This window comes from Mobula birostris, chromosome 16 (genome assembly GCF_030028105.1).
Source record: "Mobula birostris isolate sMobBir1 chromosome 16, sMobBir1.hap1, whole genome shotgun sequence".
Taxonomy (NCBI): Eukaryota; Metazoa; Chordata; class Chondrichthyes; order Myliobatiformes; family Myliobatidae; genus Mobula; species Mobula birostris.
In genome coordinates this window covers 75,295,565-75,312,575 of record NC_092385.1, presented here as the reverse complement: position 1 = coordinate 75,312,575, position 17,011 = coordinate 75,295,565, and the positions used below count along the sequence as shown (strand labels likewise).

General features: G+C 39.3%; 1 protein-coding gene across 10 annotated transcripts in view; it reads left to right on the top strand.

Annotated features, from left to right (window-relative positions):
- The window catches only part of setd5 (SET domain containing 5), a 184,772-nt gene that overhangs the window by 100,008 nt on the left and 67,753 nt on the right, over positions 1 to 17,011 (top strand). For all 10 annotated transcript variants that reach the window (XM_072280857.1, XM_072280856.1, XM_072280863.1 and 7 more), the window contains 3 exons: positions 5,975 to 6,084; positions 7,285 to 7,534; positions 10,237 to 10,332. In XM_072280857.1, the coding sequence (XP_072136958.1) occupies positions 5,975 to 6,084; positions 7,285 to 7,534; positions 10,237 to 10,332 (456 nt within the window). The remainder of the gene's footprint in view (positions 1 to 5,974; positions 6,085 to 7,284; positions 7,535 to 10,236; positions 10,333 to 17,011) is intronic.

The following is a 17,011-nucleotide window of genomic DNA, read 5'->3' as shown; positions in this document are numbered from 1 at the left end:
ATTAACAAAATTATTAACAAAAATATGGCCTTCATCCACCTGTCTTACTTGATTTCTATTTCTTTGCTCAAGGAGGCCTTTGTTATGTTGATATGATTGCTCAGCTGTACATAAAAATGTGAATTCTAATTTTATTTGTCCTGAATACAATTATTTTTTGCAGTGTAGCCAGTTGTGTTTTACAATTATGGTCTCAGGAAAGTAATGCAAATAGGTAAAAACATTCCTCTCAAGCGAATTCATTGACATTTCTGATCAGATTTTTAAGTATCACAGACTCGGTTTAAAATTTGGCCTCCCTTAGGATAAGCTTCCTTCTCCTCCTGTCTAGTCAGCCAGTTAACTGGCTACTGTTCATTCTTAAGTATTCACAATAAGTGAAATGTCAGCATAGATTATTTACTTTGCCATACAGAAGGCCTAATAATTATCATCTTCCAAGAGTAGACTCTTGGCAAGACACCAAATATTGGTTCATTGAATAGAAACATTTCTCCACAATAGCTACCAGTGTTTACACTAACATTCATTCTGCAAAGAACTCTTAATTTCACCTCCTCATTTGGCCTTTTGCCTATATACAGGTTAAATAGTAGCCAAGAAGATGGCAGATGGAGCATAACGATAGAAAATGTGAGATTGTTCTTGAAAATGAAAATAATTCTTAGCAGCTGGTTGGTAAATGTGCATGTTCAAAAGGGCTTTCCTCTAACTTGTGAAGCAGAAGTAAACTTGCATGTATTATGAAGTAATTGGGAAGTTAAATGGGAATGTTGGTCTCGATTCCAGGAAGGCTGGAATATAAAAAAAAGTAAGTCTTCGTGACATTTTAAAAATTTCAGTGACAGCTCACTAAGCATAGTTTAGGTCTCTGTGTTTAGGCAATAATATACCTGCCTCGGATTTACTGGATTGTCTCTTGATCTGAGCTGCATGAGCCATTGAATAAAATTGACCCGTACTGCTACTGTTTTGAAGAACTCAAAGTGAGCCTTTTTTTCTCCAAACATACCTTTGCTCATTGTGGCCAAAAAGTTCTGTTTTAACTTCATCAGTGCACAGGACTTGTTTCCAAAATGCATCAGGCTTGTTTAGATGTTCCTTTGAACCTTTTGAACAGAACTTTTTGGCCACAATGGAGAAAAAAAGGATGCAGAATTTCATGAAATGAACCCCTCTCCCAACTGTTAAGCACGGGGGTGGATCGATCATGCTTTGGGCTTGTGTTGCAGCCATTGGCACTGGGAACATTTACTGGCAGGGGGAAGATTGAATTCAATTAAATCCCAGCAAATTCTGGAAGCAAATATCACACTGTCTGTATAATAAAAAAAAAAGCCGAAGCTGAAAAGAGGATGGCTGCTACAACAGGATAATGATCCTGAACACACCTCAAAATCCACAATGGACTACCTCAAGAGGCAGAAGCAGAAGGTTTTGCCATGGCCCTCACAGTCCCCTGACCTAAACATCTTATCGAAGATCTGTGGATAGACCTCAAAAGAGCAGTGCATGCAGGACGGCCTAAGAATCTCAGAGAACTAGAAGCCTTTTGCAAGGAAGAATGGGCGAAAATCCCCCAAACAAGAATTGAAAGACCCTTAGCTGGCTACAGAAAGCATTTACATTCTGTGATATTTGCCAAAGCGGGTGATACTAAGTACTGACCATGCAGGGTGCCCAAACTTTTCCTTCGGGCCCTTTTCCTTTTTTGTTATTTTGAAACTGTAAAAGACAGAAATAAAGTTTTCTTGCTTAAAATATTAAAGAAGTGTGTCATTTTTAACTTTATGCCTTTTGGAAATCAGGTCATCTTTTACTCGCTTAGCTATTCACAGTAACAGAAATTTTGACCGGGGTGCCCAAACTTTTGCGCGCGCGTGTGTGTGTGTGTGTGTGTGTGTGTGTGTGTGTGTAGTGCAGTGCCCTGGTTCATAGTTTTACTGTTATGCTGTATGTATTTCATTTTGGTGGCTCTGTAAGAGCAGTCTCTTCTGTTTTCATGCTTGTTTGGTTTACTGTTGAAGATGAGGGAGAGGAGGAATGTGTGCCGTTCAATTAGGATGGTTGTATTAAGGGGAGGTTTCTCTGTGAGGGACACTAAGGTGGGGCTTGGAGATTTGTTGGAGAAGAGATGAAGAGAAGGTGCTGGGGAGAACCGGTCGTAGCATAGGATCCGTTGGGAAACCCATTTGTTCGAGATTGATTGCAAGCAACGTTCGGAAGGTGGTGTGTGCTTTCGTGTTGACCGAGGGCCCAGCACGTGAGTGACTGAGAAGTTCAAGATGAGCTGCAACTTGTGCGCAATTCACTGTTTAATTAGAATGGGCCCTTTTTATTATTCTTTACTAACCCTTGAGTTAAGATTCATAAATGTGATTCCTTTTATCGTATGCAGTGTACTGTCTGTTATTTCATGGCATTGACTCGTAACTGGGTAGCGAATGACAAAGCATCCACACAAACCAGGGTTTAGGGTGGGATTGAGCGTGCCTCAATCTCATCAGTTTGACGGGGCCAGAGTTTGCCTTCCCTAGACTTCGGCAGCCAAAGAAACCAGGGTGTTTCATATACATAGAAACATAGAAAATAGGTGCAGGAGTAGGCCATTCGGCCCTTCGAGCCTGCACCGCCATTCAGTATGATCATGGCTGATCATCCAACTCAGAACCCTGTACCAGCCTTCCCTCCATACCCCCGATTCCTTTAGCCTAACATAGACATAGACACTCATTGACATAGACAAAGCACAGACACTCCATCCTGAGGGACGATGTGCAATGTGACCAGTATAGCTTACTGACTTCTTACAGCACTCACACTTGTCCAGTGACAGTTTTAAACCTTCAGCTTTCAGGGACTCCAACATCTTCAGTAGCCTTGCCTCATGCTCCTCCAGTGCTGATCCAAACACTAAGAGTACAAGTACATCAGTACCTCAAACAAGTCCATGTCCCCAACAGTCTTCTCCATGACACTTTGGAAAGTAGCTGGTGACCCTGATATGCCTGAGGCATTCTTTCAAACCGAAAGAACACAAGTGGACATATGAAAGCCATCTTCTCGTTATCAATTTTACTCATGGGTATCTGATAATACCCACTCCCAAGACCCAATAAACTGAACCATTTTGCTCCACCTGGCAGGCCAGAGCAACCTTGATCCATGGAACAGTATATTGGTCAGGGACAGCACGTTTGTTCAGTGTGTGATAATCAACACACACTCATACCTTCACATTCTTCCTCCTCACCACCACCATAGGTGACACACTGAGTGTTCTCAACTCAGTAATAATTCCAGATTCCTTCAGCTTCAGCAGGTGCTGTTGAACATCTTTAACTACCGTTGGTGCCAACCATCGAGACCTCTCTCTGAAAGGGGTGTCCTCCATCACTCTAATAGTGTGACGAGTACTCTTGGAGCAACCTACATCAAACTTGTCAGTAGAAAATACATCTTTGAGCTTCAACGTCTTCTCTGTTAGTCTCCTTTTCCATTCCTCAGGTACCAGGGAGTCACTAAAATTGAATGACTTTGCTGTTAATTTTCCCGATCATAAAGACTGTCTCTCCCAGTTTTCTCACCAAAAAACTGGACATACCATCACAGGGAAGAGACGTGCCATCTGCATCCCACATCTGTGGGTAACGTCTCTCTCCAAGGTATTCCCGACAATCACAGTCATCCTGATTGCATGGGCAGCTGAAGGTTTTTGCAGTTCACAGCTCACCAGCACTCCAGCTGGTTAGCGTGACTCTTCTCCGTGATCCTCTGCAGCATTCACCAGGAGGGCCTCGGCATCAAGCACTTGGGGAATTTGACATTTTCCATCACTCTGGCTACTTCCCCAGAACAACATGAAGGGCTTGGACTGGGTGTGCCACACAGTTCCTCGTTTGTGCACATCACCATGCTTAGGAGGAACTTGCACCTTCCCAAAAGCAGCTCTGAACACTGGGTGAACAGACAGGGTTTCAAAAAATTCTCTCCATCTCTCTTTTTGCCATCTCCCATGAACTTTCTCACAATGGAGGTATTTGTTCCCACCAAAACGAAAGCTTCACCTTTTTCGACCAGATCTGGGTAGACCAACACTAATGTACCAATGGTCTCAGCTACTCCAACATCTGCTTCTGAAAGCTCCAGTTTCAACAACATACAGGTACTCATCAGTGCTAAGCCCCCATATCTCAAGGCACCGAATGGAGTGAATGGTAAATAGTTAACTAAATCTGCTAACAGCCGTGCGACTCAGTGGTGAGAATTCATATGCAATATACGTTTAGGGTTGATATGATCTGGTTCAACTAAACAGGAAAGGCTGGATGTTCCAGCTCCATGCAAAGCTATCATTCGCCAGAAAATTAACAGATGGTGCACCAGCATAAGATTACAAGGGAACATATTCACCAAATTTTAAGCTTTAACAAACAGTTACAAAAAACAAAATAAAATTAGAAGGGCCCATTACAGTTAAACCAGTCTAAATGTGAATATAAACATTGCAGCTCATTCCTGGAGTAGTCAAGTGTATCGCGTGTTCGATAGGTTTTTATACAGAATGATGTGGGATCAAGTAATAAGTGGATGCTGTTAACCAGTGACATCATGAGAGGCAGACATGGATTGAACAGCCATGTGGCAGGCAATCAGGGTGACATGGTAGCGTAGTGGCTAGTGCAGTTGATATACAATACCAGCAATCATGATTGGGGTTCGATTCCCATTGCTGTTTGTAAGCAGTTTGTACATTTTCACCGTGACAGTGGGTTTCCTCTGGGTTCTCTTGTTTCCTCCCACATTCCAAAGACATGCAGCTAGGGTTAAGGTTAGTAAGTTGTGGGCATGCTGCAATACTTGTGGGCTGCCCCCAGCACAATCCCCGTTGATTTGATTCGAAGCAAACAACACATTTCACTGTTTGCTTTGATGTACATGTGACACATAAAGCTAATCTTTCTTTCTCTTTCTCCTGCTTTTATTCCTACGTTATCTGAATCCTAAACTATATTCCATGTCTGCGGTTCGGTGAACTTAATCCTTTGTGACACAATAATGCCTTCAGTACAAATTGTATCAGATCATGAAGTTTCGTGCAGAAAAATAATTTCTAATCTGATGTTCTGGTTAAGTTTATTAGTTTTTAAACTATCTCATCCAATACAGTTATGAGAAAGTGTGAAACCCACTGTTTTTATTATTCCTCAGTAAAAAGGATGATTACCATCCATGATTCTTTCTGTTCAAGTTAACAAATTTCACGTCACATGCCAGTGATAATAAACCTGATTCTGAAGTGAAAAATGTGAGTAGTTACATGCAGCACTTTAGGTATTTAAGAGGCTATAAGTTTTAAATTAGTTTTATTTCTCCTCATAGAATTATACAGCACAGAAACAGGCCCTTCAGCCTAGCTTGTTCGTGCAACCTAAGCCAGTCTATTTTGCCTGTACTTGACCTAAATTCCTCCAAAAATTCTCTCCATTAATCTTCCAAATGGCTTTTAAGAATTATACCTGTCAAATATGTGACAAAGCTTCCTTTCCTCTAAGCAACCAGCGTAAAAGACATTAACTTATTTCAGTAAAATAACAAATTTTGAAATAAATGTTGTCCTCTAGAGACAAAATTCGTCACTTGAGCTCAACTGACTTTTATTTGCCTACAGTTTAAATATAATTAAAATGCATATTTTTAAAATCTTATTTTCATATGCATATGTTCTTATGCTTTTGCCTACTATTGTGCTTGTTATGATGTAGTCATACACTTGTATCTTTGGTCATTGCATCCTGCAACAAAAATTGGAGTTTCTGTTTGTTGATTTACAATGTGTTATCTCAAATACTATATATTTTTTAAAAAATGCAAATCCGAAGGTAGCACGAATTAAAATGGATTCAACTTAGCATTTAAGAATCTGAAAAGAAAGAACAACTAATAGCAACAGCTTGCATTCTTGTATCTCCAGGTACGGCACATGATTGCTGATGGAATGATCCACCTTTGTATATATGCCATCACAAACATCCCAAAAGACAATGAGGTGACTATTGGCTTTGACTATGAATACAGCAGCTGGTAAGTGTGATGAGGAATACCATAGATTTATCAAAATGTCTTTTTATTTAGAAGCACGAATTTGTGCTTCTAAAGAAAAAAAATACATAGTGGAGTTGCAACTTAGCAGCTGCAATGCAACTAGTTAATCCTGTCATAGCTTCTCGCTCATATTGCAAAAAGGAGTTAACTGCATTTCAGGGCAAATGGGGTTTGTACACTAACGAGTTAGTAGACTGGGATGGAGTTGGATAATCACTGTGCAGGGATTAATAGTGCAACAGCTGGAGAAGGAAGGTAGTGGGAAAGTACTTTTAAATAGGCTTATCTCACAATAGGACAAACTTTCTAAATGGTAATTGAAAGTTTTGCAAATTTGCAGATACAACTCCAACAATCTAGCATCCACTTGTTTAGAATCCAGGTAATTTAGTATCTAGCTCATTGGTAAATTCAGAGCATAAGCTAGTGGCCCACAGTGCATGTTGGGTGTACATCCAGGGTCAAAGTGGAGACAGAGGTGCTGTACAGACCATGGGCTGGGTATGTGACTGGGATTCAGGTAGAATAACAGAGGTTAGGAATGGTAGTAAGGTTGGGCCTCAGTCAGAGTCTTTTCTGTTCCCTTTAACCTCAGTGTTCACTGGAAAGTTTATTATATTACTGTGTAACATGAAAGTGAAATAAGTGAACTGAAAATTGATCTGGGTAATATCCAGTAGTCTGGAATATGACTAACTTCTAGTGGTCTGACATTACCATTGACCCATGGGGGCTGAATTATCAAAGTTTTGCTGCACCTCAAAAGCCCAGAAAATGCTCTTGGCAAGTTAGTCTGAAATTTCAGGGAGGCATAATAACCATGAGTTTAATTAGAGATTTTTTGTGTCTTTGAAGAAATTTCAGTTTGGCCATGTTCTAAATAAAAGTCAAGAGTGGGCAAGTTGAGCTGCACCTGTTCCTTCTGATGTTTACATGTACTAGGCCGTGGAGCTCCCCAAATCTTTCTGCAGCTGTAAATTGTGTTTGATTTTATTTGCCTCTCTTGCACATCTGTAGTTTATGTAACATCCATGATTAATATAGGGAATTTGCACACCTTCATGCGAGTAGTTTATTTTATGTAATATGGTAAAATATATTTGTTAGTCAATGACTTGCAACTGAAAGAAAACTTTAACAGGTACACTTAAGTTTTTTTAATTTTTTGATTCATAATAGTAAATATAAGGTTGACTGTGCCTGCCATAAGGGGAATCAGAACTGTCCTGTGCAGAAACACAATCAGGAATCAATGGAGCCCCCTGTTGGTGCAGAGACAAGGCGGAGAAAAGCCAGGCGGAAAGAATGGGAAATGGAGTTGGAGCTCAATCAGGGGTCTGATGAAAATAACAGCCAACAGCAGGAGGGAGCAGCAGAATCTAAAGACCAGCCTGAGTTACCTTTACAAAATCAAGCAAGTGACAGTGAGGTATGAGCATGCACATGTAATTGAAGGTAACTGCTACAGTAGATTGTGTCCAGATGTGAGTGAAACACATCCGATAATATTTATCCATTTGCTTTTAAAACAGAGATAAACTGCCTTTGTTTTTTCTCACTTTATATAACAACTAAAAGAACAAGGTGAGGCGCCAACAAAATTGTAGAGTTGCCGATAAGTTTACAGTATATTAAGACAATTTATTTTGTAAGTATATTCCTGCAAAATTAATCTGAAGTAAAAAGAACCCACTAGTTTTCCAGCTATCTGGTTCAGTTACTGAATGCAAAAAGTTAGACTGAGTCAGTTTGTAGTAGCTGATTTGATTGTACAGCCACATTTTTTCCAGTTTAGTTGATGTGCAATGACATCAAAAGGCTAGCATTTATTACTCATCATTAATGGTGCCTCAGGAAGGTGGCAGCTATTATTGGTGGCCCTCACCATTCAGGACATGCCCTCTTTATTGCCGTGAGGAAGGAGGTACAGGAGCCGAAAGATGATCACTCAATAGCTTAAGATCAGCTTTTTCCCCTCCACTATCATATTTCTGAATGATCCACAGACACTACCTCGCTGTTTTGGTCTCTTTTTGGTCTATTTATTTATTTTTTATATATTTCTTATTGTAACTTTATGTACTGATGCTGCAAACAAATTTCACAATATATGTTAGTTACAATAATTCTGATTCTGAATTGAGAAAGTTATGATATCACAATGGATCATGAGATTTCTCTCCTTTGCATGTAATCATCCAGCAGTACAGATTTTGGCAGCATGGTAAACTTCAATTATTCTCTCATCAGCATACATGGGCTATTTTATGCCTACTGGCCATTGGATTACTCATAAATATAGACCTTGTTATAATGTTGAACAAGTCAGTTTGCTCACAATGAACAGATAATGTGTGTTAGTAGTGTCCATTGGGGGATAAAGATTGCCCAGGAAATTGAGGATGCCTCCATCTCTCCCTCTGCACTTTTGAAATTGTGCTAAAAGGAGTTTTATACTGTACAGGCATTAAGGAGGGGCAATCAGTCAGATAATTCCTTAACTTTGGGTGGAATTTTAGTTCATTGTTCCATGTGCTCCTCATTTGGTAGCACTTTGAGCCAGCAGTATCCAGAGACTTGAGCTGAGAAGGCTGGGCCAGGTACCTTGGTAGTTTTGTCTTTCAGATGATACTCTAAGGCCCTTTTTGCACATCCACATTAAAATATCTTGTGGCATTATTTTGAAACAGTTTAGGGAATAATACCAAATGGAGTTACGCCTAATGTCCAGACCAGTATTTATTCCTTAGTCAGTATTTGAAGCAACTTGTGTTAATGGTACGCTTTGTTAAGCAGAGATGATAAAAGAAAGCATCTATAATTTCTCCATAATTTCTCATATCTAGTTAGCTTGGCTTGTAAATAGGTTATATATTTGCAACAGCTGCTGTGATTTTTCATTTCTGCTTAAAAATGTTTACAACTGTCTTTCTGATTAAATTTGGAGAAGTTATAGCAGGGAGAGGATTTGGATTCTTCAGCTGTCTATGATAGCCGTACGTTTCTTGGTGTTACAATGCCTTCATAATCCTTAATAATTAACATTTAGAACAAATATTTTGTTGCAAAAACAATACCACACACAAACAATATTAGGAATGCATTAGATCAAATATCTATGCGATGAACATAATGAAATCCTTTGATGTCATTAGCTGGGTCAATTCAATCAATAACTAATATATCCAGATGCCACACATTTACTGTGTAGAAAAAATAGCTAAGGTAGTATAGGTCCAGTCTCATAAAGCAGTGAAAATTTGCACTGTTTTTTGAGTATTTTTCCAGGAATTGTAAAGTATGACCTCAGCTCATAAACTAACAATTCATCAATTGCTGTTTATTTGTCAAAAATGTGAGAATGTTACTGGTATTAGGAATGGAAAAGAAAACTAATGACTTAGTCGTTGCAATACACACAAAATGCTGGAGGAACTCAGCATGTCTTGCAGCATCAAGTAAATGAATATTTTGGGCTATGGCTGCCTCCTTTCCCCACAATGAGGCCATTCTCAGCATGGAGGACCAACACCTTGTGTTTCATCTAGATAGCTTCCAACTTGATAGCATGAATATTGGCTTCTCCTTCTGGTGATTCCCCCCCCCCCCCCTTTTCTATTCCCCATTTTGGCCTCTTACATCTTCGCCTCACCTGCCTATCACCTCCCCTGGTGCCCGCCCGCCCGCCCTTCCCTTTCTCCCATGGTCCACTCTCATCTCTTATTATATTCTTCTCCAGCTCTTTACCTTTTCCGCCCACCTGGCTTCAGGTATCACCTTCTAGCTAGACCTCCTTCCCCACCTCCTACATTTTTATCTCCCTTTCTTTGCAGTCCCGAAGAAGGCTCTCAGCTGAAAACGTCGACTGTTATTCATTTGTATAGATGCTACCTAACCTGAAGTCTTTCAGCATTTTGTGTGTTGCTGTGGATTTCCAGTATCTGCAGTTTATGACCTAATCATTATGTTCTTTTATGATGTCACAAGGAAGGGCTATGACATGAGTAATATTATTTTGGATGGTAAAGTGTGCATTTTTGCAGATGCCATTGAGAAATCAGTATCTTGGTGCAGCAAGCAATTTTTAATTGCAGCTAAATTGCCTAAATCTTTGCCTAATCTGTTAAACAGGAAGGGCCTGGGGAAGGCAATCGAATAAAAGTTGAAGAAGAAAACGAAGAATCAGAGATGGATGAACAACTCCGTGCCTTAGCACAAAATAAACTGGTAAGGAACATTCAGTCAAAAAGACTGAAAGGGAAGAATTTTTCTGCAACTGAAAATCGTGCAAACTTCTCATATCCCGAGCATGGCGGTTAATAGCACGTGCTATATTGCATGCTAGGTACTGTATATAAGAAATAGGTGTAGGGAAGCCATTTTATTTTGTTGATGTTTGTGACAAAGCAATTGGAAGGAATGTGTTTGAAAACATGGTCATTTGATATGGAGAGAAAGATCCTTTATGTTGGCGACTGTATTTAGGAAATAGAAAAGAATAAAACTAACATGTTTTGAATAGGATAAAACAACGTATGAATAGAAAAAGTTTATAGAATCATGCATTTCTGAAAAGCTCACTCTGAAGGATTCGTTGAACTAGAATACAGTCATTGATGTGAATGTTTTAGCTCAGCCAATACAATTTCCATAACATGGGAGCAATGTAATTGCCTGCACATTTAAGCTGCAGCGTTGACTTAGGAGAGTGTTCCTGTTTATTAATATAACATTTTAGGTCTATTACTATAAGTTGGGTTTCTTTTCCAAAAGCAGGCAGGACTATGCAGTCTTTTTTTATCCATTGATTTGTTGTTCATAGATCTTTGTACTAAAAATATGTCCTGTCTCAAATATTATTGATCAAAAAAATATCTTTATACAAGTAAAAATTGAGGAACCAACTGCTGTTTGCAGAAATATGACCAATTTCTTGACCTCTTATGGCATGTGGTTCCCTGCTGTGTTTGGACTTTGTTTACATAGCCACACCTCATGATTTCAAGTCTTTTGCTGCTTGCAGATTTCAATGGAAGCATTTTGTTAGATAACATAATTTTTGTTAAGGTAGTTAAATATTTTAAGCATGCTATTGTTTTTGGTGCATATTTGTGTGTATTTGGTGGAAGAAGAGTTTAGGTACAGAGAATAGTATCTGCCCTTTTTTGTTTTCTGTGGAAAGTTTGTGCTCTTATCCTTGCAGATAATGAGGAGTTAGTATACACAACTTATAATGTTTCCAGGTTAACACTGATAATGTTAGATTGCTGAATTGGTTATTGTTATGAAGGATTTCACTTCAGAATAGATTTTGCATTTGATTATTTATTGATCTCAAATGTGCAAGCACGTGAATACTGTATTATACTAATAGTCCTAACTACCACTAATCAATCAAAATTGATACACCTTTTAAGTTTACTTTGGCTTTGTTTGAAGACTTGTGTGTTTTTGGTGCATATTTGGGTATCTACATCCCTAAGTCCATCTCTTTTCATTAAAGTTTATCCTATAAAAAAGATTATTAATGCAACAATCAATCATGAGTGAATGAAGCTCCTTCTCTCTCGCTGGAATAACTTGCATTGGAGGTTAGAAACTGTTTGCGCTTTTATTTCTCCTGGTGTTAGTCCACAAGTTAAGGTTTATTGAATTCACTTTTGCAACTTGCCTTAAGACCATGACATAAGAGCAGAATTAGGCCATTTGGCTCATTGAGTCTGCTTCGCCATTCAATCATGGCTGATGATTTCACCCCCCACCCCCCATCCCAGCCCCACTCTCCGGCATTCTCCCCAAAACCTTTAATGCCACATCGAATCAAGAATCTATGAAGCTGTGCCATAAATACACCTAATGACCTGGCTTCTACAGCTGCCTGTGGTAATAAATTCCACAAATTCACCACCCTCTGGCTAAAGAAATTTCACCACATCTCTGTTTTAAATGGACGACCCTCTATCCTGAGGGTGTGCTCTCTTGTCCGAGACACTGCCACCATAGGAAGCATTCTTCCACATCTACTCTGTCTAGGACCTTCAACATTCAAAAGGTTTCAATGAAATCCCCCTCCCGCCCCCCATCTTTCTAAATTCCAGTGAGTACAGACCCAGAGTTATCAAACATTCCTCGAAAGATAACCCTTTCATTCCTGCAATCATCCTTCTGAACCTCCTCTGAACCCTCCAGGCCTGACTACCATTTTGCACAATAATTGCAGCTTCTGATATGATCAGAATCCATTGGTTGTGCATAACATTATCCAAATCAGAATCAGTGGCAGATGTCATGAAATTTGTTTTAGTTCATTTGTCATTCCTTGTCCCCCATTATTATTTCTCTGGCCTCATATTCTAGTGGCCCAATATCCACTCTCATTTTTCACTTTTTACATACTTGAAAAACTATCCACTTTGATATTGTTTGCTAGCTTGCTTTCATGTTTCATCTTTTCCCTCCTGATGATTCTTTTAGTTGCTCTCTTTAGGGTTTTAAAACCTTCCCAATTCTGTCTTTCCACTAAGTTTAGCTTTGTTCTGTGCCTTCTCTTTTGCTTTTACATTTGCTTTGACACAGTTAGCCACAGTTGTACTATTTTGCCATTTGAGTATTTCTTCATTTTTGAAATACATCTATCCTGCACTTTTCTCATCTTTCTCAGAAACTCGTGCCATTCCTGCTCTGCTGACATCCCTGACTGCATCTCCTTCCAATTTACTTTGACCAACTCCTCTCTCATACCACTGTAGTTTTCTTTATTCCACTGAAATACTACTACGTCAGACTTTACTTTCTCCCTATCAGGTTTTAAGTTGAACTCCGTTATATTGTGATCACTGTCTCCTCAGTGTTCTTTTACCTTGCGTTCCCTAATTACCTCTAGTTCGTTACATAACACCCAATTCAGTATAGCTGATCCCCTAGTAGGCTCAACAACAAACTGCTCTCAGAAGCCTTTTCATAGGCATTCAACAAACTCACTCTCTTGGGATTCATTACCAACTTATTTTCCTGATTGACCAGCATAACATTGCCCTTTTGACTCTCCTTTTCTATTTCCTGTTGTAATCTGTGGTCCACATTCCAGCTATTGTTGGGAAGCCTGTACATAACTGCCATTAGGGTCCTTTTACCCTTGCAGTTTCTTAACTCAATCCACAAGGGTTCAACATCTTCCCATCCTATGTCACATCTTTCTACTGATTTGATGACCGTAGTGAAATTTGAGCTCTCAAACTGTGATATGCGAATTAAGGACCTGGTCATCACTGCTGTACCTGATGGTTCAACAAGCTATGCCTCCTCCAGGCCTGACTACCATTTTTGCACAATAATTGCAGCTTCTGATATGATCAGAATCCATTGGTTGTACATAACATTATCCAAATCAGAATCAGATTTAGTATCACTGGCATATGTCATGAAATTTGTTTTTCTGCAACAGCAGTACATTGTAATACATAATAAAAAGTAAAATACAGTAAGAAGTGTATATATATTTAAAAATTTAAGTAACTAATGCTAAAATTGGGGGGGGGGGGAGTGATGAGGTGGTGTTCATGGGTTCATCATCCATTAAGAAATCTGCCTGAGGGAAAGAAATTTCCTGAAACATTGAATGTGTGCCTTCAGACTCCTGTATCTCTTCTGTGATGGTAGCAATGAGAAAAGGGCATGTCCTGGGTGACAGGGGTTTACAACTTTTTACAACTTATTTTGATCCTGTACAGTTACCCCCACCCCCACCATACCAGCTAGTGATGCAGCCAGTTAGAATGCTTTCCACAGTCCATCTGTAGAAATTTGCAAATCTCTTCCATGACATTCCAAATCTTCTTGAACTCTAATGAAATATAGTTGTTGTCGTGCCTTCTTTGTAACTGCATCGATATTTTGGGCCCAGGATCCTGAAACTGTTAACCCTTTCTGAAGTCCAAATCAGTAATTATCCTACTGACATTGAGTATAAGTTTGTTTGTGCAATACCACTCAACCAGCTGATCTACATCTCTCCTGTATGCGTTCTTGTCACCAATAGTTGTCGTCAGCAAATTTATAGATGGCAGTTGAACTGTGCCTACCCACAATGTTTGTTGTAGTGAGCTCAGTTGGTAATGATTAATAAGTAAGAACATCCAGAGCTTTCCAGCAGAACCTTGCACAGGTGTCAACATGTGATGATATTTCTTTCTGTGATGAATAAAATTTTGTGCTAAAAAGTGATCATTTCAGATTTGAGTAAATCTTTATTGTGTGCTGACATAGTATTTCATGGACTGTTCTGTGCTATAATTAATCTTCCCAAGAAGTCATTCCAAAATGAGATTTAGCTGAATTAAACTGTTTTGATGAAAAGTAAAATACTGTAGATGCTGAAAATATTTGAGAGAAAAATAGTTATCTATGTTAGTGACACAGATGCATTACAAGATTGCCATCACTTTTCACGATACTTCTTTCAGCATTCTCAGCAAAAAGGACTGTTAATTTCTCCTAGTTTCCCAATCTCTGTTGTATCTGCTCTTGTGATGACATGTTCCATATGGCTGCCTCTGAGATATTTTTCTTTTTTCTGAACCATTTCTTCCCTTTTACCACAGTTGCCTAAGCTCTTGACCACATCTCATCTATTTCTCCCATCAATTTTTTTCAAGGAACAAAAATACAGATCGTCCATTGTAATTTACACCACCTTCAATGAGGTCCCACCACCAAACATGTACTTCCTTTCCCTTCCAATTCTGTATTCTGGTGGAATAGTTCCCTTATTGACTCTGGTCTGCTCTCCCTCTCCACAACCACTCCCATCTTACGGCACTTCCTCATGGAAGTGGAATGGCTGCCTTTTAGTTCTTCCCATCCTAACTATCAAGGACCCACACACATCTTCCAGGTGAAGCAGTGCACTTCTTTCAAGCTAATGCATTTTCTTTAATTTCCAACATTAGATGCAGTTTGGGTGATCACGTTGTGGCACACCTGCACTTAGTTCACAGGGATGACCCAAGCTTCACATTGTCTGCCACTTTAATTCTCCGTTCTATTACTAGTCGATCTCTGTCTGGCCTCCTGCATTGTTATAGCAAGGCCCAATATAAGCTTGAGAAATAGAAAGCCTTCTATATATCCACCTTGCAGCCTTCCATTTTCAAGATGGAATTCTACTACTATACAGAATTTGCATATCAGCACTGGCAATTTCTGCTCTGTTATCCATCTGTAACAGTAGTTTAGTTATCTCTCCGTTAACTCTGCTGGAACTTTCCTACATCTCGAGTTTTGAGTTCTCTTGTGTTTGTTGTCTCAAAATTTCTGTCAATAACCTATCACCCAGATTTCACTCACAGTTTATACTTGCAACAATAGAGATATTCACTTTGTTCCATTTATCTTTCCCCAGCCCTCTCTACAACTTAAAACTAACTTGTTTTCACTCTTTCCTAGCTCTGAGGAAACTTCAAGCTGAATCTTTAACTCATTTTCTTATTCTACAATGCAGCTTGAACTGCTGAGAGTTTCTGGAATTATCTAATATTATTTCAGACTTCCAGAAATGAAGGTTTCTGATGTTCAGAACATCTAGAAAACTCCTGTTCCCCTTCTAAGGGCACAAACATTACGAATGATGTGCTATTTTGTAGCCTGGGTAGAGGGAAACCATTCCTTGGTGTAAATATTGGTAACCAGAGATCTTAAAGCTTATTGGTCTCTTTCTGTGATATAAGATCCTGATATTATTCTCCATTCCATATAAATTTGCTTATTCCCAGAATGAAGAGGTGTGTTAGAAAATTAATCTGTCAACCTACTACCTGCTTTGCTCACCTGTTGAATAAGCATCTTCTTTTGATTCTCTGATAAGGTCTGCTTAGCAATGGGGAATTACTTTTCCATGTTATGCTAGTTTCCTCAACCACAAAAGGCAGGTGAGGTGCAGATCATTAAATCATGTTTAGTCCTTGTGGACATGCGTGAACTGTATTTGCACTTTAACCTGAGGAAAAACACTTCTCAACTTTTGTGTGCGCAAGTTTGGATAATATACATATGTATCTATGTTACACCTTTACTGTTTTGTGTGTTGCATTATTTACATTGGATGACCTATTTGCAGCTGAGTCATCTGCAGCTGAACACCAGTAAGACAAAGGAGATCGTGATGGTGACTAAGCCGGCACTTCTCTGTTACTGTTGATGGTGAGGACATGGATGTGGTGAGGACCTACAAGTACCTGGGGGTGCACCTGAATGTTGGACTTAAGTGGAGCACCAATGCAGAGGCTGTGTACAAGAAGGGCTAGAGTCACCTCTACTTCCTGAGAAGACTGGGGTCCTTTGGAGTATGCAGGGCTGTCCTTCACATGTTCTCTCCTTCTGTTGTCGCAGTACAATCTGTGCGGTGGTGAGATGGGGCAATGGTATCAACACAGGTGATGCCAGCAACTTCAATAAACTGATTAGAAAGACTGGCTCTGTTATAGGAGTCAAACTGGATACACTGGAGGCTGTGGTAGAACAAAGGACCCTCTGGAAAATCCAAGCAATCCTGGACAGTGTTTCTCACCCTCTGCATGCCACCTTGGCTGAACAGCAGAGTAGTTTTTGTAATAGACTAAGACAACTGCGCTGCCCTAAAGAGCGTTATATGAGGTCTATCTTGCCTTCTGTCATTAAGCTTTATATTGAGTCAACCTATAGCTGGGGAAGTGATGGCCCCTTCCTGTTAAATTGAGGTAACTTTTTTTTTTATATTCTTTCTTACTTCTCTTTTTATTTTTGTATATCAGTGCATTTGTAATGCTACTATGACACTGTAATTTCCTTTAGGATCAATAAAGTATCTATTTGTCTTTAAAGCTGGATGTTAAGTATGCCACTGTGCTGCATCCAGTAATAGAAAAAATTA